This window comes from Canis lupus, chromosome 15, assembly GCF_048164855.1.
Source record: "Canis lupus baileyi chromosome 15, mCanLup2.hap1, whole genome shotgun sequence".
Classification (NCBI taxonomy): domain Eukaryota; kingdom Metazoa; phylum Chordata; class Mammalia; order Carnivora; family Canidae; genus Canis; species Canis lupus.
In genome coordinates this window covers 55435572-55455548 of record NC_132852.1, presented here as the reverse complement: position 1 = coordinate 55455548, position 19977 = coordinate 55435572, and the positions used below count along the sequence as shown (strand labels likewise).

Sequence of the window (19977 nt, the reverse complement as noted above, 5' to 3'; positions counted from 1 at the left end):
ACCCCACCCATGAGGGCCATATGCACAAAAGAGTTGACTCCTAAGGATTTTGGAAAACAGGTCTTTTTTTATTGATTTGTAGCTGTAGCCACAACCTGGCAGCATGGGGGGTGGGGGTGGGAGGACGTCCAGGCCGGTCGGCCCGGCCTGGCCCAGACTCCCAGAGTCTGGGCGTCTCCTGGCCCTCAGCAAGCAGAGTATGTGGCTGCTCCGGGGCCAGCCGAGGGCATCGGTGCAGCAGTGAAAGCAGCAGCGCTCAACCTGGTGCCCCCTCAGGTGGGGTACACCTGGAGGACGGTGGGTGGTCCCTGCAGGATGGAGGTGGGCTGGAAACCCAGAGCTGGGACTCTGCAGTCCTAGGCCACGTTGGGGCCCGGGACAAGGTGTCTGGGATACCTGGGTGGGGGCTGGCGTGGAAGGAGAGGCTGGACATCAGAAAATAACTGAAGGGGGGGCAGGGCAGGTGGGGGGCAGGGCGGTCTCTGTGGGTGGTCCGCGGGTGGGGAGTGGACTCTCCCGTCCCCACTCAGGTCTGGGCTCTGGCGGTGTGGCACTTCCGGCAGAGCACGTGGCCGTCCAGGGGGAAGCAGCCATTGTCATCTGCCTCGATGGACAGTGGCTTCCCGCAGTCCTGGGAGAAAGGAGGAAAAGCCCGCTGGTGGAAGGCCCCTGTGTGCCCCCCACACCTCCACCTTTAAGTGAGGAAGACCAGATGCTCCATGCCTCGGCCAACGTCCAGCATCACTGCCTGTGTCCCCACCACTCCCACCCTCCTCTCCTAGCCTCACCTCTCCTGCCCATGTTCCTTGTCCCTAGGCCTCTCCCACCCGAGGCGGACAGTGGGTTGAGCTGTTACCAAGGCACCCACCCAAAAAAAAGACATGGGACCTCTCCCGCCTGCCTCTACTCCCTTCTCTTCCTCTTTGACCTCACCAAGCACATCTCCATCTCCCTCCAGTACAGCGAAGGAGAGCACCCTTCCCTCCCACTGGTCACTCTTTTTCTTGGTTTATCCACAACCCAAGGACCCCACAGAAAGCCCTCCCCCCCAACTTGCACAGTGACGGGGGCATCTGGGTGGAGCAGGCACAGGTATCACCCCCTCCACCCTCAAAACTGCAGCTCCAAACTCCTCCCGGCTGGTACCGGCCACCACCTGGTAGTGAGCGGTGTCCCACCACCTCCCAGCGCTGGGGGCCAGAGGGATGGCCAACCTCGCACTTGTAGCACTTCATGTGGAAGTTCTTGTCCAGAGCGACCACTCGCACGGTCTCCTCGCGGCCGGGCTCAGGCATGATGGGCCCTTCGCAGACGGAGCACCTGGGGGCATACTGCCTGGAGGGGCAAAAGCGAGGCAGGGGTCAGGGTGGGGGCAAGGGGTTCCCAGAGTGCAGGGGGATGTGCATGGCAACAGGGCAGGTGTCTTGGCCCATTTGCCTCACATCCCTGGGTAGAGGACACTCAATGGAGAAATCCTAAGACCAGCCCCCTCATCCGTCCTTTATCAAGGGGAATTTCCTGCCTTTCCCCAGCACCCTCCCCAAAATCCCATGTACCCCCAGGAGCCTCTGCCACCAGGTCTTCACCCTCTGACTGCAGCTCCTGCAGAAAGCACAGCCAGAGGCACCCTTCTCCAGCCCCACCCCACCCCCGCCCAGGACCCCCTGCTGCATGGCGTCTGCCCCACTGCTGGGGTGTACAGAGGGAGGGATGTGAAGTTCTGGATGCCTAGGCTGGAATTCTGAAAACCTATACCTCCAACACACTGGCAGAGGTGGGAGTCAGACTCTGCAGTTTCTGTACACCCTTTAGCTACATTACGGGATTCTACTGCTGCCCTGAGAAAGCAGCCACTGCTTGTAGGGGAAATCCAGAGTTCCAAAAAGCCAATCTCCAAAAGGACTTTCGGGACCCAGCCTGTGCGTGAAATGAAGTCATTCCAACACTCGTGGCTGAACACAAGACCACAAGCCTCCGAGAGCCAAAGGCCCAGGGAGGGGGCACCTGCCAGTAGCAAGACTTGCCACCAAGGCCTGAGGCCACTGGACAGCTGAATCCAGGCGAACTGGTCTCCTGCCGTCAGACAAGCAAGTGGGGCCAGGAAGGAAGGCCAGGGGGTTGGCGCTGCCGTGGAATCAGGAGGGCAGCCTGGCCCAGCCCCCAGACGACGACGGCTGGCACCCAGAGAAGAGCCCAGAAGACAGGAGGTGGGTCCTCACTTGTGGTAGTCAGGTACACAGTGGGGCCGGTTGGCCTGGTCCACGATGAAGGAGGTGCCCTCCAGTGGGCAGGCGCAGACCACGCACGTGAAGCACTGCGGGTGGTAGGCTTTGCCCGTGGCCCTCAGCATGCGATCAGTGATGGGCTGCCCACACGTGTTGCACTTCTCCAGAGTGTCCTAAGGAGGTGGCGGGAGGACGTCGGCCGGGAACCGGCACCCCAGGCCCGCCTGCCCCACATCCACGGCCAGCCCCGGGCTGAGCCCCCACCCGGACTCACAGTGTAGCAGCCCTCACAGTAGGGCGCCCCCTCCAGGCTGTAGAACTGCTGTCCTTGCAGTTGCTGCCCACACTGGTGGCAGGTGAAGCAGGTGATGTGGAACAGCTGTCCCAGGGCTCGAACCGCGGGCTGTGTGCGTGCCAGGGGCTGATGACACCGGCCACAGGACTCTGGGAGGCCAGAGAAGACAGAAGTCAATGGGAGGAAGGAGCGCGCAGGCAGGCGGTCGGCTGGCTCGGACGGGGAGTGAGGTGGAGGTCCCGACAGGTGGCCGGTGAGCTCACCATTGACAGCCACATTCTGCCTCTGAGGGTGCTCCATGTCGTGCATTAGCTGCTGGGTCAGCTGCTCCAGCTCCTGCACCTCCTTCAGACTCAGAGGTCCCGGGGCCCCAGGGGAGCGTACCTGAAACGCCAATACTTTCTCCAGACCCTCTCAAGAGTCACCCTCTCTGAGAACTTTCCCCAGCCCGCTGATCCGCTCTCTTCCAGGAAGGACGAACTCCCCTCCCATCTCCCAGACACGCGGGTTTGACTCCAAAAGCTCCTCCTTCTCCCTCCCTGACCCCCAGCACCACACAGATAAAGGGGAAGGGGATGACCCTTCCACCCACTTTGCCCAACGCGCCCCCCACCCCCCCAGGGACAGTCACGGACAGGCCAGAACAATGGAGCGGACAGAGGCCACACACACAGCAGCTGAGGTCACTGAAGCACCCCGCACCGCACGCCAGGCCGCGCATCACCTCCACAGAGCATGCTCAGGCATGGCCCCCCACAGAAGAGGTTGGCACGTGATGGCGTGTGCACCCAGGTGCACACACACCTACCCGTCCCGCCTGCTGCTGAGCAGCCCCTGTCAGCGTGAGGACACAACATAGGCGGGATTGACAGGTTAAACCTTTGGAGCCCAGCTCCCGGCTCCCCCAATAGGGGTCCGGGGCTCCCTGACCCCCCTCCCTCCCCAGGAGGCCTCAGAGAAGGCCCATTCCCATAGGCCTGCCTGCCCCGTCTGTTAAGAGCATCCTGAGAGAGCTAGAGGCAGGTGGGCGGGGTGCAGGTGAGGTTAGGGGGGTCCTGCCAGGAACCCTGAGCAGTGTCGGGGGGTGGGGGTGGTGGAGGCACTGCAGGGTCCATGTGGCCTGCACCAGCGTTTCCATGACACTGCAGCAGAGACGCTGGGTTGGTTTTCTCTCTACTGGATAAGCCCACCCAGGACTGTGGCCCGTCACTGAATGTTCTCCCGTCAATACCTTCGTCCCCGTAACACCTGGAACCTCAGAGCCACCCAGCTGCCTCTGCCCATAGCCACCGTCCCCTCGGGCCTGGCTCCACCATCCTCACACCCGCGTGCATCCAGGGCAGCCACGGGGAGCACAGCTCCACGGATGCTCCAGCTCCCAGCCATTCCCCCGCAGACTCCTCCCGGGCCTGCCCTTCCTGTGAGCCCCTCCACAGGGTAAGCTTCACCCTTTCTTCTCCCGATCTCCCCTTCCCGGCATCTTGGGGACAGAGGGAGAGCACTCAGCCAAAAAACCAATCTCCAAAAGAACTTGGGGCCACCTCAGGTGCCTGTTCCATTCCTTGGAAGTTAAGAACGACCTGTACACATCAGCCCCCCATGGGTGTGCACAAGCCTTTAAGACACACTCCGTGCAGCCGCCGTGTGCCCTCTCTGCCTGCCAGCAGCAACGTCACAGCTTCAGTAGCCGTGGCACTCAGGCCTCAAGCTCTTCGACTAGAGCTCCAAGTGTCCTCTGTCCCAGGCATCTAACACCAAGGGACACTTCAGACCCTCGGACCCGAGACTTACTGGCCTCAAGTAAATCTTCCCCCGAGGCCCCAGGCTTGACCTCCCAACAATCGCCTTCGTCCCTCCTACCCCATTCATAGCTCCTGAGTGAACGAGCTCAGAAAGGCTGCTCTGCCTCCCAACTGTCCCCACGAGTCTTGTGCATCAAGGCCTCTGGCTTGCCTGCCCCCAAGTCTGCTGGCGGAGCCATCTACTTCGACAAGGCCCCGCAGACTCTCGCCGCCCTCCGCCACCATGGCTGGCTTATCTGGCCCAGTCTCAGCCCTGGGTCATGCCACCACCCGCTTCCTGCTTCTGCCTCCCAGCTGCAGGAGGAAGGTGGAGGGCTCGCTGCTCGCTGCTTGCTGCACACTGCTCGCTGCACACTGCACACTGCAATGCACTGCGGTGCCCTCTGCGCCCTCGGGCCTCGCCCCCGCTGGTGCTTGGCTCCTGCTGACTCCCAGTCGCCTTGCCCACAGCAGCTGTTCCAAACCTTCCCATCTCCCCGAGCCCCGATGGCGTCGCCCCCTCGCTCACCCCCTCGCTCACCGATGACCTCACCTCCTACACGACTGAGAAGGTGGAAGCCAGCCAGCTCCAGCTCCCCGCTCAGAAAACACTGTGGCCACACGCCCTCGGCCTCTGGGAATGCCTGGGGCGCACGCCCATGCTCCCCCCAGGGCGCCACCCCAGCCACAGCCCCTGCTCCCCGGCATCATGAACCCCTCTTCCAGCGGCTTCTTCCTCCTGCTTCTCTCTCTGACACGCACACTCCCTCCCCTGCTCCTTCACCTCCCTGCCAACCTGGGGACAAGGCTACTCCATTTCTCACCACCTACTGACTCACCTCCTTTCACTCTGTCCCCCCCACAGGGCACCAACGGGGCACCCCGCGGCCACCTACAACTTCCAAATGGCCACATCCCTGGCCTTATTCTCGGCCACCCCAAACGCCTCGGCCATCGCATTCTCTTGAGACCCTACACCGACTTGTGACCCTCTTCCTCCTGCGGCCGGTCTGCCCCCTCCCACCTGGTCAACCTGAGCATCACCCAAGTTTTCTCCCAGGCCCTCAGCTCCTTCGCATCCCCTGGGCCCGCTGCCACTCCAGGGGCAGCTCCGGTGTCACCACACCCCGCTATCCTGCGCACACTGAGGCCCGCTCCTGAAACCCAGCCCTCCATTTCCAACCAGATGACAGGTCCCGCTGAGACCAAGTCCTCCTGGAAGCCGTTGCTCAACAAGCTGACAGCTGGACCCCTCCTCTTCCCGTGCAAACCATTTCCCTTTCTGGACTTCTCTATTTTATCAGAGACACCGTCATTCCCCAACACACCCCTCCTCTTCCAACTGCTTATCGGTGGCCAAGCCTGGAGGCTCTTCCTTTTTAACAGCTCTCCTATCTGGGCCTTAGTTTTCATTGCAACGAACACCAATCTATGGTCGACCAGGAGTGAACTCCCCACATCACTGACTTCCTACCTCAAGCCCATGCCTCTGCTAGAAAAAACTCCCCCAGAGCCTCAAAAGCACAGATGTCACCAGCCCTCCAACCTGGCCACACGACTCCTCAAAGACTTCCAGTAACGACTCTCCAAGACTCAGAGGCTCCCTTGGTGTGTTCTTATTTCCTCTTCCCTGTCGCCCACCCACCTACCACCCACCTCCATAAGCACAGCTCTGCGATCCTCCCAGAGGAACGGGCTACTTTCTCTTCTCCAAACACCCAGGGTACCTGTGCCCTGGAGTCCTGCTCATGTTGTTCCCACCCAGATGCCCCTCCTGGTCCTCTCAGGAACCTCAAGTCACACCACCCTTCCAAACCCGCAGGCCCCCATGCTGATGCCTGTCTGGAGTTCCTGTAACACCAGATCCTGCAAAACTCGCTGGCATTGTGCATCCCTTCCCCTGCGCCTGCACACTAGTACACACACACTCATGCCGTCGGGTAACTTGACGGTTGGCAGTTGGCAGGACTACATGACCGCCGGGGTCCCTTGGACTGAGATCTCATGCCCTCAAACGGAAGGCAAAAATGGTCAGACAGGAATGATCACCTTTCTGTTTGGAGCATTCAGGAGCTAGATACAGACCCCAGCACTTTCTAAGAGTTAGCTCATTGAATCTTCACAACCACTGTGTGGGGTAACAGTGGGGAAACTGAGGCCCAAGGTTCACCTAACTTAACTTGCCTAGGCTCTCGTGAGCCGGGAATTCTATCCCAGGCCCATCTGACTCGCTCAGACTTAACTTCTTTGAGAGATCTCTTCCCTCCAGAGCACAGTGCCTGGCACTCGGCGGATGCTGGCTCAGCCAGTGTTTACTGACGCTGTGACTCTTATCATCAGATGGGCCCTGAGGCAGTGAGAGTGGCTCAGAGGAGCAGAGAGATTAACTCAAGAATCTAAGAAGGGGAAAGCAGCAAGGTTGGACTGGTGATGATCTCATCCCTCCCTTTAACATACTAGGGGGCAGGGAAAGTCCACCAAATCCTCCTGATGCAGAGCCTGGGCTGCTCCGCCAACTACCGGCAAGGCCCCACTCAGACCCAGACCCTGCCAGGCCCGCCTCAGAAGAGCTTTCTCTCACCACTGTCCCCCCAGGCCAACTTCGGAGGCTCTAAACTCCTATCCTACCGCCCCCACTCTACCTCCCTCTCTGGGGCCACCTTTGTCCTCATTCTGCCGCTCCTGACTTCTCCCCCAGCCCCAAACCCCTGGTCTCAGCCTGGTCCTCCCACCCTCACTCACCTGATTTTGGTTTTGAGCCGGTGGCGGTGGCACTGGATGCTGCTTCTCCTGCACCCGGGGCTTCTCCTTCTGCTGAGCATAGGTGAAGCTGGGGGGCTGAGGGGAGCCGGTGCTACTGGAAGAGGGAACTTCAGGGGACCCCAACTTCTGATTGGGCTGTGAGCCGGGTCCACCTGGGGCTCCAGGGCTGAACTTGGAAGCCACAGGAGTAAACTTGGGAGTCACTGGAGAAAACTTAGGGGCTGGGGATGGGGCTGGGGGTCCTCGAGGCTGAGTGTTAGCCAAAGGCACAGGCTGGGGTTGGGCCTGGGCCTGGGCCTGGGGCCGGGGCTGCACAGGGAGCTGGCCCTGGCTGGGAGGCTGAGCCTGAGCCTGAGCCTGGGGCAGAGGCTGGGAGCTGGAAGGGGACTTCCAAGGGGGCAGGGGTGCTGTGCTCCCCGTTGCAGGCTTAGTATTGGACTTGTGACTGAACGGAGTGGTGACTGGTGGGGGCACATATCCAGATGACACCTGCAAGGGGAGGGAGAAGGGAAGAGAAGCTCAGTTAGAGCCGCGGGGCGCCTTTCCTCCCTGCCCTGCCTCTCCCACTCCCCTGTCCCTTACTCGGGATTTGAAGGGATCATTCCTGGTCATGTCATCCAGCAGTGAGGACAAAGAGTCGATCTCCAAATCAATACTGCTCACCTTCTCCCTGGGCTAGAGGGTCAAGGGTCAGAGCACCCATCCCAGGTCTATTCCCACCTCACCCCCATCAGGCCAGAGGTGCACGGGAGGTGGAGGTAAGGCCTCTCCTCTCCTCCTTGGGGGGGGGGGGGGTCGTCCGAGTGTTGCAGCCCCTCCCAAGCCCCCTTACCTGTGGTGGGGGGGGAGGTAGGGCGGCCTCAGGCCCTCCCTCTTCGTCCAGGGGAGGCGGTGGCGGGGAAGGGAAGATCTCCTCCTCCAGAGACTCAGAGGGGAACGGTTCCTCCAGAGGGGGAGGGGGAGGTGGGAAGGCAGCTCCTAGAGCACCCTCGGACTCGTCGCCATCCCCAAGGACAGGAGGGGGAGGCAGGGGAAAGTCTGAGGTGGAAGAGGAGAGAGGGCAGTCAGGGGACAGAGAGGACAGCAGGGGCCCCTGCACCCCTTCCCCCAGTTACTGTCCCTCTACAGCTCTCACCCCTGACCCAAGCACTCTCCCACCCCACCCCACCCCCACCCCCACCCGATTGTGTGGGAAGGCGACGGAGGCGCAGGACCCCTGGGAGCATCGGGTCAGGAAAGGCGGGGTCCGCCCCTGGAGGGATGCAGCTCCCGTTACACTCGGGAAAACGGACCCAGAGGGGACGACCGTGCCCCACATTCCCGCCTCCCACCCCCAGGCGGGGGACTTGGAACAGTCCCAGGAGCCCTGGCTCCCGGCCACGAGCTCCACGATGAGGTAAGAACATCTGCTCGGGACAGGCTCGCGGCGCCCAGCCCCCTCCGCTGCGACCGCCCCGGCCCGGCCCCGGCCCCGGCCCCGGCCCCGGCCCCGGCCCCAGCCCCGGCCCGGCCCCGCGTACCTTCCGGGGGCGGCGGGGGCACCTCGCCCACCCGGCCCATCTGCGCGCGCTGGGCCCCGGCGGCCGGCGGGGGCTCCCCGTCCCCGGGCCGGAAAGGATTCACTTTGGGCTTCGGGGCCACCACCGGGCCGAACTTCTTCTGCGGGGCGTAAAAGGCCGGAGCCGACACCGACACGGAGATCGCGGGAGGCGGGCGGGGGGCCGCCATGGCCAGGCCGGGCTGCAGGGGGTGGGCGGCCAGGTGACGCGGCGCCCGGCCCCGAGCCCCCCTCCGCGCTGCACCCCAGCCCGCGCTGCACCCCCTCCGCGCCGCACCCCCTCCGCGCTGCACCCCAGCCCGCGCCGCACCCCAGCCCGCGCCGCACCCCCTCCGCGCTGCACCCCTGCCCGCGCCGCACCCCCTCCGCGCTGCACCCCAGCCCGCGCCGCACCCCAGCCCGCGCCGCACCCCCTCCGCGCTGCACCCCTGCCCGCGCCGCACCCCCTCCGCGCCGCACCCCTGCCCGCGCCGCACCCCCTCCGCGCCGCACCCCTGCCCGCGCCGCACCCCCTCCGCGCTGCACCCCAGCCCGCGCTGCACCCCTCCGCGCCCCCTCCGCGCCCCCTCCGCGCGCCCCTGCGCCGCTGCCGCCGACCTCACCGCGGGCCGGAGCGTGCGCGCCGCGTCGGGGTGGCCGCCGCGCAGCCGGGTCCGCGGACTCTGCGTCCGGGCCGCGAGCAGCCTCCAGCCTGGCGGGGAGGGGACGCGGGGAAGAGGAGGGAGGGAGGGGGCGGGGAGAGAGCGGAGCTCAGACCATACAAGGAGCGGCCCGGAGAGGGGGGCGGGGAGACGGGAGGGCGGACCCGGCAGGAAACTCCCCCAGGAAGGGGCCCCGCTCCGGCTCCCGGCTCCCGGCTCCCGGCTCCCTGCTCTCGGCTCCCGGGCCCGAGGCTCCGCCGCGGCGCCCCCGCCCCCGCCCCCGCCCCCGCCGGGCTCGGACCGCCCTCCCCTCCCCCCTGCTCCCCTCCCCGGGCCCAGGCCTCTGATGTCATTTCCTGACCCCCCGCCCCGTGTCCCCCGCTCCCCGCCCGACCCGCGGGGGCCGAGATCTGACTCACCGTCCGCTCTCCCGGGGGTGGCGGCGCGGCCCGACTGCGCCCCCGGCCCCTCCCCGGCCCCTCCCCTGCCCCCTCCGGCTCCGCGCTCGCCGGCCCGACGGGGCTGCACCGGGACGGGGCGGGGGCGGGGGAGGAGGGGCGGGGGGTGTCCTCCCCGCCCCGCCGGGCCCCTCTGTGACCCGGGGGCGGGGTGCGGGCAGGACCTCCAGGCTCCCGGGAGGATCCTAACTTCCAACCTTGGGAGCCGCCTCGGGCTTCTAGGAATTCGCCTCGGCCGCGCCCCGCCGCAGACCGGCTGAGCTCCGCGGGAGGGAGAGACGGGGGCGGGGGGCGGGCGCCGCGGCTCGGACCGGACTTCAGCGCCCCCCGTGACCCCCCGTGACCCCCCGTGACCCCCCAGCCCTTGGGCGGCGGGGCGGCCCCGGAGCCTGCGTTCGGTGGAGCCCCCACCGGTCCGACGGGATTCCTCGGCCTGGGACTCTGCGCCCCTGGCTACGCAGAACGGACAGACCCAGGCTCTTTTTTTTTTTCTTTGTTTTTAAGTGAACGTGGAAATTTACCCAATTGCTGCCTGAATTCCAACACACTGGCTACCTGCAAAGTATGGAGACATATGGCACCTCGGCCAGCGGGGCGGTGTGTCCCCGGCGGGAGCCTCCTTTCCTCTCTCCGCTGCCATCTAAGGCGCTCAGCGCCCTGCGGCGCACCATACTCAGTATGTTACTTCCAGGCCTGGGCCCTGCAAAGGGGCCGTACCCTGCTGTCAGCCAGCCTCTGGGCTATGCTCTAGAGACCTTCCAGACTCAGCCCTCACATTCCCGAAAGAAAACAGCCTGGGAGCTTAGGACTTGGGGCCAGGTCGTTCCCAGTAAGCTGCAGGGGCTAGCCTAGAACGGGGTTTCTTGAGGGCTGAAATGCGAGAACCCTCTCCCGGTAGCCCTGGTGTCAGGTAAAGCAGCCCTAGATACAAGAGAGCAGAGTGAGGTCAGGGTTCAGAGACCCAGCCTGAGTGCCCAAAATAAGTGACAAGTGTCTTCATTCTCTCTGTAAAACAGTGGTGCTCTTTAATCCACCGACCTTATTGCATTGTATAAAAATAAATAAAACTTCCCATCTGAAAGTGACATATAATGCTCAGTATTATTATTCAAGTCCCAGTTCTGCCCAGAAGGGAGATTCCAGTGGGTTAACCTAGGGCCCTGTTCCCCTTGGGGGTTGGCAGGCAGACCTCTCAGGGGCCCTGGTACCTGCAAAGCTCTGCTCTTTCCTTCCACCTTCTCTGAGCCTACATTTTCATCTCCTACCATCCCACTGATCTTTTCTGTAGAGCTCTACTGTCTTTGCCATTGGGATTTCTCACAGCTACAAGCATGTGGGGCCATGTAGGATACTAAGCATGCCATGCAGACCTCCTCTAACACGTAGGAGCTGGTCCTGGGCCTGTCCCTATGAAGATCTGCTAGAAATTCGATACTGAACTTTCCATGCATATTGGAGATTGTGTCTTGGGCTTTACAGACCCAAAGTCTCATTGCCAACCCTTCAAAATGCAGTGGGCCCTAGAACAACATTGGTTTGAACTGTGCAGGTCTATTTATACACACAGTTTTTTGTTTTTTGTTTTTGTTTTTTTGTTTTTTTGTTTTTTTCGGAGAAATACAGTACTGTGAATGTGTTTTCTCTTCCTTAAGATCTAATTAGCATGTTCTTTTTTCTAACTTACTTTATTGTGAGAATACAGTATATAATACATCTAGCATACAAGCCATGTGATCATGGTCTATTTATGTTACTGGTAAGACTTTTAGACAACAACAGTATATTAGTAAAGTTTGGGGGAGTCAGATTTTTGGCAGCACAGGGGTCAGGGCCCCTAACCCCCACACGTTGTTTGAGGTCAACTATATACCCAGTTGGGGAAAAAAGTTAGGAAGATGGTTTCCAGATGGCATCGCTAGAGTAAAAGCCATCTACTCTCTAAATGTCTCAAGGAATGTGCGTGTGCAAAATATAGTACGTTTAATTGTTAGGCAGCTGAACCTATTTATAAATCAAGAATAGAAGAGTGTGTAGGCAGGCTTAGTTTTACTGACAACTGAGAGCATTTGGGCTGCAGAATATTAAACCTAAGAGTTTTAAGCCAGCTTTTCTCAATACAAGTAGAAACGCTTCAGAGCATCCCAGAAGGACACATTTGCGTGACCAAGATGTCGCAAGTGTAGCTTGGGGTCAATGCTATCAGAATGCACACAATGAACAGGATCAGCCCTAAGGATTCTTAGGTATTTTCTTAAGTAAGTGATTCTAATTGGCTTTTGGGGCTAATATGTGTAAAGTGTAGCATGTTCCCTCCCAATCGTTTCCAACATGGGGCCAGGCAAGAGAGAGGATGTGAAAAAACAGGCGGTGACCTTTGCCATGTAAAACATCTCTACATACCTCCGAAGATTTTGAAAGAAAGTTTCTTTCAAGCACACACAATATAAACTAAGAAGTTAGACCAGGCAAGAAAAAAAAAAAAGAAAAGAAAGAAAAAGAAAGAAAGAAAAAGGAAGGAAGGAAGGAAGGAAGAAAGAAAAGAAAGAAAGAAAGAGAAAGAAAGAAAGAAAGAAAGAAAGAAAGAAAGAAAGAAAGAAAGAAAGAAAGAAAGAAAGAAAGAAAGAAAGAAAGAAGGAACAAGGGCAATGAATTCCAAAATGAAAGGAGGGATGCTATCACCAAGTTCTTGCTGTATGCGGCTGCTGATGGACATAGGTTCAACAGTGTGCCCCGCGTGGTGCTGGGCACTGGGACAACAGCAAGAATCAAAAATGACAACCACCATAACCCCACCACCACCACCACCACCAGTAATACCCTGAGATAAAGCTTCATGTGTGGAGTAAGGCACAAAACTAAGCACTTTAAACATATCACCCCCATTTTATCCCCACAATAAGCCTGTGAGGAATGCACATTATTATCCCATTTTTCAGGGTGCCTGGGTGGCTCAGTCGATTAAGCATCTACCTTTGGCTCAGGTCATGGTCCCAGCGGCTGGGGATCCAGTCCCATGTCAGGCTCCCTCCTCAGCGGGAAGTCTGCTTCTCCCTCTCCTTCTGCCCATGCCCCCCCAACTTGTGCTTGAGTGCTCTCTCTCTCTCTCTCTCTCTGTCTCAAATAAATAAATAAATAAAATCTTTAAAAAATATATATTACCCCATTTTTCATTTAAGGAAACTGAAGCCAACTAGATGTTGGATTTTTTTTCACCTCCATAGCTGCAAAAAAAAGAATTTGCAACACACGCAAAAAAAAAAATTGCAATGCAAATATTTTATTATTTGAAGACACCTTGCCCCCCAATTACACCCTTGCAGTCCTTCATTTATTCCCTTCCAGAGCCCCAGCCTGGAGCATGGATAGCCTCTTCAGGCCAGCCTCCAACTCCATCCCTCACCTTAAGTACTGGTGGGTCCATCTGCATGTGTGTATACACACTCATGTTTTGTATATTTGAGAGATACATATTCTAATCTACATTCTAGGCACTCTGGGTATTATATATAGACATAAATATATAATGTGTGTGTGTGTGTGTATATATATATCTAAGACAAGCCTTTGTACCCAAGTGTAAGATGCTACCAGGGGCCGTGCTTAGGCTACAAGCAACCTTTTGTAAACCATACTTTTGTATAATGTATCCTTTTGTATAATAGGGCATTTTCCAGGAGGCTTCTCAAAGAATTGTTAACAGTGGTTGTGTTACAGCGTGGAATTAGGGACACGTACAAGACTTTTATAACTGTTGTCTTTTTCTCCATGAACACATACTACTTTCATAATTTATAAGAAGGAAAAGAAAGAAGAGCATGACAAGGCCGTAGTCTCTTCCCTGCTGTCAGAGTGCCCTCCTGCACCAAGTACCGGGACCGCACGGCCGGCAGCCCTCCCTGGAACTCCAATATTTACTCCTCTCCTCGTCCCACTTGCATTTCTTGTGGTACAAAATAGACTGAAAAAAAAAAAACAAAAAAAAAAAACAAAATAGACTCTGGCAGCTGCAACAGCAAACCCGATGCAGGGGCTGGGTGGGAGCTTTATGGCAAAGCCAAGGAGGAGCAGCCTCCTGGGCCATCCCACTCCGACCCCTGCCATGGAAAGGATGTGCTGACAACCACAAATACACCTTTGTCCTCTTTTCTTCTAGGGTTGGCCCCATAGGCTGATGACAAAATAGCATCTTCAGCGTATTCTCTCCATCCCTCACTTCAGTTCAACCAATATTTACTAATAACTCAGAATATAAAGCTAAAGCCAAGGGCCCCTGGGTGGCTCAGTAGTTGAGCATCTGCCTTTGGCTCATCAGGTCATGATCCCGGGGTCCTGGGATTGAGTCCCACATCAGGCTCCCCGAAGGGAGCCTGCTTCTCCCTCTGCCTATGTCTCTGCCTCTCTGTGTGTGTCTCTTGTGAATAAATAAAAATAAAATCTTAAAAAAAAAAAAAGAAAAAGCCAGTTCTTGCCTTCAAGCAACCCTCGATCCGGAGGAGAAAACACTCAAGTAGATATTTTAGTATCATAGGGTGAGTGTTAAGATTAAACAAAAAGCTTTCACCCACCCAACATTGCTGCTAGATGTGGCTACACTACTTACAGTTGCTGGGTGGCCTTCTGGCCACTTAAACCTCATGAGTATCATCTCACCACCAGGTGCAAGGTAGCAGTGAGCAGAGCCTGCATAGGGCATCTGGGGTGCAGAGGTCAGAGGAACAGTAGAAGGCAGGGCTCCATCCATCCCAAGGCCTGAGCCACATCGGCACCCAAAGGCACTGTGGGCACTGCAAGCGTCAGCAAGGTGGAAATGCGCGGTGGTTGTGGGGGGCAGAGTAAGGCAGATGGTCAGATGGCGAGGAGTCAGCAGCCCAGAGAGCTGGGAAGGGCAGACAGGAAAAGAGCCCCACGGCTCCCACAGCAGCACAGGCAGGTTGCTGGCATCAAGGCAGCCACTAGTGGAGCATCTGCTGCCTTCCTCCCCCCTGAACCCAAGGAAGCCAGAATCAGAGACAGTCTGGCCTAGAAGTGTTTGTCACTGTAAATTGCAGATTAAGTGGCCCTAGAGAATAAACATCTCAGGGAGCACGGGGGCTAACTACAGAGAGATAACCTAGCTGCTTGGGATGAGAAGTACTTATGTTTCTCTAGTGGCTCCTGCCATCTCCACTCCCTTTAAGAAAATGAGCCTAATATGAAGAAACCCATCGGGCCAACCCGACAAAAGAAGTGGGTGCTCCCGAGCAAAGCCACAGTGCTGGTTCCAACCTGCTCCAACGCCTTCCTGCCACTGGGTTTTTTTTTTTACCTGCCATCCAGAGATACCACCAACATGGCAAATGGACAGCCGGTCTCAGCAAGAGGAGAGGGGATCCACCCAGAACACAGACATCTTCCTACACAGACTTGTCTTCTCTCGCTTCTCGAGCAAGCCAAGAGACAAGCGTTTGTACCCAAGTGTGAGATGCTACCAGAGGACACACTTAAGCTACAAGCAACCCACCCCATTCCGGCCAAGTTGTTGTAATCTCTGTAGTAGCAGGGTCTCAGAGGCCTAGCACAGTGCCTGCCACAAAGCCGGGGCCACGTGTGCATCTGCAGACTGAGCCCGAGTCCCTGAACCACTGAACTCCAATACTAGATCAGAAAGGCCCGGACTCATGGGCTTTTGAATCATCTTGAATGATTCGTTGATCCTTTTAACAGACATTTATTGAGTGCCTACTGTGTGCAGGACTTTGTTAGGGGCTGGAGATATAATATGGAGCAAGAACAGGCATGAGCTCAGCCTCCGTGAAGGGCCACGCTCTTGGACAGTCTACTAGGGGAGAGAAATATCAATCAAAGAAGCATAAAAGAAAACTGCAGCTGTTACTGTGACCTCAAGGGAAAGCTATACGAGGTCTCGTGGGGGATGCGATCTGGTGGGGGAGCTTAAGGAAGGGATGGCCAAGCTGAGATCTGAAAGCTAAGCAGGAGTTAAGGAGGAAAGGCATTGCAGGCAGAGGTGGTGGCCAGAGCAAAGCCCTCGCTGGCTATGGGCACGCACTGCCCCCGTGAGCGGAGGGAAGGCAGGCAGGGCAGGGCCCTCTGAGGGTGCGGCAGGTGGAAAAGAGCTCTGGGAGACCTGGGGGGTGCAGGGATGCAGACCGTACTTTGTCCCTGGAACAGTGGGCAGACACTGCAGAGTGTCGGGTTGAAAAGAATGGCATGGAAAGACGGGAATTTTGAAGATCTCATGGTAGGGGCAATGTGGAGAATAGCAGGAGGGTCCCCGACAGATGTGGACAAACTCGGGTGGGAGGAGGACGTTTGTGGAGATGGACAGAAGTGGATAGATTGAGGGCTGTTCGGGCAAGAAACCATGGCTGCGGGGGGAGGGGGGTCGAGGAGAAAGAGACTTGTGTTCCCGGCCCAGCTCCTAGCTGGTACCTGCCCAGCATGCGGTCCCCAGGTCCCCAGGTCCCAGAGCTGCAGGTCTGGGAGGAAGGCTGGGGATTTTGCTTTGGACTTGCCCCAGAGGAGAGGGGGTGCCGTAGGCAGGGAGATATCCGGGTCCAGAGCAAAGCAGGGCGAACTCTGCTGAGTATCCACATTTAGGAGTCATCTGCCTCCAAGTAGTAAGTGAAGCTGCTGTTGGCTGAAAAAAATCACCTAGTGGGTAGTTGAGAGGACGATGCGCTTTGATGGATTACAGCATTTGTGGGACAGGTGGGGAGGGAGGCAGGACTCTCGGAATTCAGAAGGCCCTCCCCCAGGCCCCCTCCTCTCCTCCCTTCCCCTCCCCTCCAGCAGGAGTGAAGAAAGGACCCTCCTCCCCGGCTCCTCCGCTGGCCACCTGGCGTCCATTTGCGCTGATTGCACGAAGTCCCCTAACCCCATATGTCCGTCACGGTAAGAAACCCCAGATGTAGGGGATCCCTGGGTGGCTCAGCAGTTTAGTGCCTGCCTTTGGCCCAGGGTGTGATCCTGGAGTCCCAGGATCGAGTCCCATATCGGGCTCCCCGCATGGAGCCTGCTTCTCCCTCTGCCTGTGTCTCTGCTTCTCTCTCTCTCTCTCTCTTTGTGTGTCTCTCATGAATAAATAAATAAAATCTCAAAAAAAGAAACCTCAGGGATCCCTGGGTGGCGCAGCGGTTTAGCGCCTGCCTTTGGCCCAGGGCGCGATCCTGGAGACCCGGGATCGAATCCCACATCGGGCTCCCGGTGCATGGAGCCTGCTTCTCCCTCTGCCTGTGTCTCTGCCTCTCTCTCTCTCTCTCTCTCTCTCTCTCTCTCTGTGACTATCATAAATAAATAAAAATTTTAAAAAATAAAAATTAAAAGAAAAAGAAAAAGTATTAAAACTATTTAAAAAAAAAAAAAAGAAACCTCAGATGTCCAGCTCACCCTACATTTTGCTCCTCTGCCCAACTCTGGAAGCCAGTGGCAGGTGCCCTCCCGAGATGTGCCTGTTCTTCCAGCATTCTCTCCCCCACTTGCTCTCACCTGGATCACCTCTGAGGACACACCTCTCTGCAGCCCTCTCAGGTGGCAGTAAAACTTCCCCCCCACCCCGGACTTCTTACCAGTAGCCCTGGATGTAGACAGATACCCCTTTTGATCCTGGTTACTACTTCCAACTCTTCTCCTTCCCTCCTCCCTAAAATCCCCAGCTTCAAACTAGACCACCTGCTGCCCTTCGGTGGCACAGCCATCTATTGCCCTGGGCCATCTACCCTCATTTCTCAAACACTGTTATGTGCTAGCTCACTGGCACTTTCTCCAAAACTCCTTTGCTATTAAGTCCTGGCGAATTCCACATCACCGAGATGATCCTTCCTTCCCCCTGCATCTCTGTTCCTTGAACTTCTCTCTTCCCACATCTTTGTTCTGCCTCAATCACTATTCCCATGGTAATACCCTAAACCAATACGGACCAACAGAAATGTGACATAAGCTATATGTTCAATTTAAAAAGAAACTAAAGGGGGGGCTGCCTGGGTGGCTCAGTCGGTTAAGGGTCTGTCTTGGGCTCAGGTCATGATCTCGGGGGTCTTGGGATCAAGGGCCCAGTGGGGAGAATGCTCTCTCTCTCTCAAATAAATGAATGAAATCTTTAAAAATAATAATAAAATAAAAAATATGACAAGAAACTAAAGGGGCACCTAGGCGTGTGGCTCAGTCAGTTAAACATTCAACTCTTAATTTCCACTCAGCCCAAGATCTCAGGGTCTGGGACTGAGGACACCACCCCTCCCCCCCACTGTCCCAAGCTGACCTTCTCCAAGGACTCTGCACTCAGTGCAGTGGGGAGTCTGCTGAAGGATTTCTCTCCTCCCTCTGCCCCTCACTTCATGCACAGACGCTCACATGCTTTGTAAAATAAATAAATATATATATTTTAAAGATTTTATTTATTTATTCATGAGAGACAGACAGAGACAGAGAGAGAGAGGCCGAGACACAGGCAGAGGGAGAAGCAGGCTCCATGCAAGGAGCCCGATGTGGAACTCGATTCCAGGACTCCAGGATGACGTCCTGGGCCAAAGGCGGATGCTCAACCGTTGAGCCACCCGGGCGTCCCTAAAATAAATAAATCTTTAAAAATAAAAAGAAACTAAAGAGGAAACAGGTCACAGTAACTTCAAAAAAAGGATTTGATGTAGTATATTCAAAATATTATCATTTCAATATGTAATCAATATTTTAAAGTTATTAACAAAACATTTTACTTTTTTTTTTATTATTAAGTCTTGGGGATTTTGGATGCATTTTACCCTTATGACACATCTCGATTTGGACGAGGCCCATTTCAGTGCTCAGTGGTCACATGTCACTAGTGACTACTGTGTCTAAAGGACCTTGTGGCACCTCTTCGCAATCACAGTTTCAAGCAACCCTTTCTCCAACCAGCTCCTTCTAGCTTTCTGGTTTACTCCCTTCTTTTAGCTTAACCCTAACAGCCCTTGGACCCACCGGGACCTACAATTTATGTCAGCTTTTCCCTTACCCCCTCCTGCATCGGGCCTTCTCTACCCAGCTCAAATGCCTCAGGCAGTCATGAGAACTACTCCCTGGCACCAGCCCTCAACTCCCTTGTGTCTCACTTTGTGGTACTCACTGGACAAAACCCAAACCTGGGTTCAACCCAACTCTCCCAAACCCACGCCTGCAGTCAGACAGCTCGGCGGGGGCAGGAGGAAACACACAACCTTTCTGACCAATCTCATTTTAAGGTTCCTGACAACAAGGCTTCAAGTGCCACTCAGCAATTCTATTTCCCAGTAAGCATACCGATTTCTTTTGTCCGTTCACTTCCCGCCCTTCTAGAAGACTTCTAGATCTTTTCTCTCTTCAACTTCTTCCCCATCCATACCCACAGCTGATGCTCTTGCTTCCTGTTGCACTGAGAAAATTGAAGAAATTGCAAAAGGCTCGCGCAGGCTCCCCTGGTGTCCACCCCCAACCTGAGTCTGCTTTCCTTCCTCTTACTATCATGAACTATCAGTAGTCATTTTTCAAGTCACCACCACCACCACCACTCCTGCGCTGGATTCGATTCCTCCTCATCTGCTCCGGAAGGTTGCTTCAGCAATTAATGCACGCTCTTGAATTTCAGTTTTTCCTCCTCTACTAGATCCTTCTCAACAATACGCAGATATATGCTAGTGTTTGCCCCAACTTAAAAATTAAGCCCGTCCCCCACCCCAGCTACCACTCCATCTCTCCACTCATTTCTCGAGTTCTGTATACTTGCTGTGTCTAATTCCTCTTCTCCCACTTTCTTTTAACTTGCTCCAATCATCTTTTACCCCCAGCACTGTACCAACAGTACTTTTCTCAAAATCAGCAATGACCTCCACATTGCTAAAGTCAATGGACAACTCTCAGTTCCTACTTTTCTTGACATATCAGCTATACTCGATTCAGTTGTTTACTCTCTTCTTTATGAAGCATCTGTTGCTTCACTCTCTGTACACCACGTTCTCTTATTTTCCTCCAACCCACCCCCCCAGGTCCATACTTCTCGTTCTCCTTGTCCAGCTCCAGCTAATCAATTCAGCCTCTAAGTGTTGGGATTGAGTCCTTGCATCTCTTCTCCTCCATCTGTGTGCTTTTCTTGCTAATCATACTGAGTCTCAAGCCTGGAAAGGCCACCTCTATGCTAATGATCGCCAAATTTATACCCCTATCATGGATCTTTCCTATGACCCAACAACACATACATCCAACCTCTTATTCTTCATTCCCACACGATTATCCAATAGACATTTCAA

General features: G+C 56.3%; 1 protein-coding gene and 1 long non-coding RNA gene across 4 annotated transcripts; both read right to left on the bottom strand.

The window, feature by feature from the left end:
- Nucleotides 1–47: 47 nt before the first annotated feature.
- On the bottom strand, nucleotides 48–9354 carry ZYX (zyxin). 3 transcript variants are annotated; one of them, XM_072777545.1, is made up of 10 exons: nucleotides 9225–9354; nucleotides 8585–8804; nucleotides 7897–8102; nucleotides 7647–7739; nucleotides 7044–7553; nucleotides 2784–2904; nucleotides 2500–2669; nucleotides 2220–2398; nucleotides 1215–1335; nucleotides 48–631 (listed from the first exon to the last, which is right to left on the bottom strand). In XM_072777545.1, exons 2-10 carry the CDS (start codon nucleotides 8790–8792, stop codon nucleotides 527–529), a joined length of 1713 nt encoding a protein of 570 aa, XP_072633646.1. In that variant the 5' UTR covers nucleotides 8793–8804; nucleotides 9225–9354; the 3' UTR covers nucleotides 48–526. The 3 variants fall into 3 exon arrangements, with proteins under 3 accessions (XP_072633646.1, XP_072633645.1, XP_072633647.1); XM_072777544.1 differs by having other exon boundaries at nucleotides 9220–9344; XM_072777546.1 differs by lacking the exon at nucleotides 7647–7739 and having other exon boundaries at nucleotides 9220–9346.
- An 8743-nt stretch (nucleotides 9355–18097) lies between these two features.
- Nucleotides 18098–19736, bottom strand: LOC140604446 (uncharacterized). Its single transcript, XR_012007329.1, has 2 exons — nucleotides 18995–19736; nucleotides 18098–18283 (listed from the first exon to the last, which is right to left on the bottom strand). It is a non-coding gene; the product is annotated as an uncharacterized lncRNA (long non-coding RNA).
- Between the last annotated feature and the right edge of the window lie 241 nt (nucleotides 19737–19977).

What these genes read in the sequence shown, in the direction of transcription:
- ZYX (XM_072777545.1), bottom strand. Translation starts at nt 8,792, where the DNA reads ATGGCGGCCCCCCGCCCGCCTCCCGCGATCTCCGTGTCGGTGTCGGCT. An exon ending in ACTGTGAGGGCTGCTACACT is followed by an intron (nt 2,399 to 2,499) that starts GTGAGTCCGGGT and finishes CCACCTCCTTAG; the next exon opens with GACACTCTGGAGAAGTGCAA. An exon ending in TGTGTACCTGACTACCACAA is followed by an intron (nt 1,336 to 2,219) that starts GTGAGGACCCAC and finishes TTGCCCCTCCAG; the next exon opens with GCAGTATGCCCCCAGGTGCT.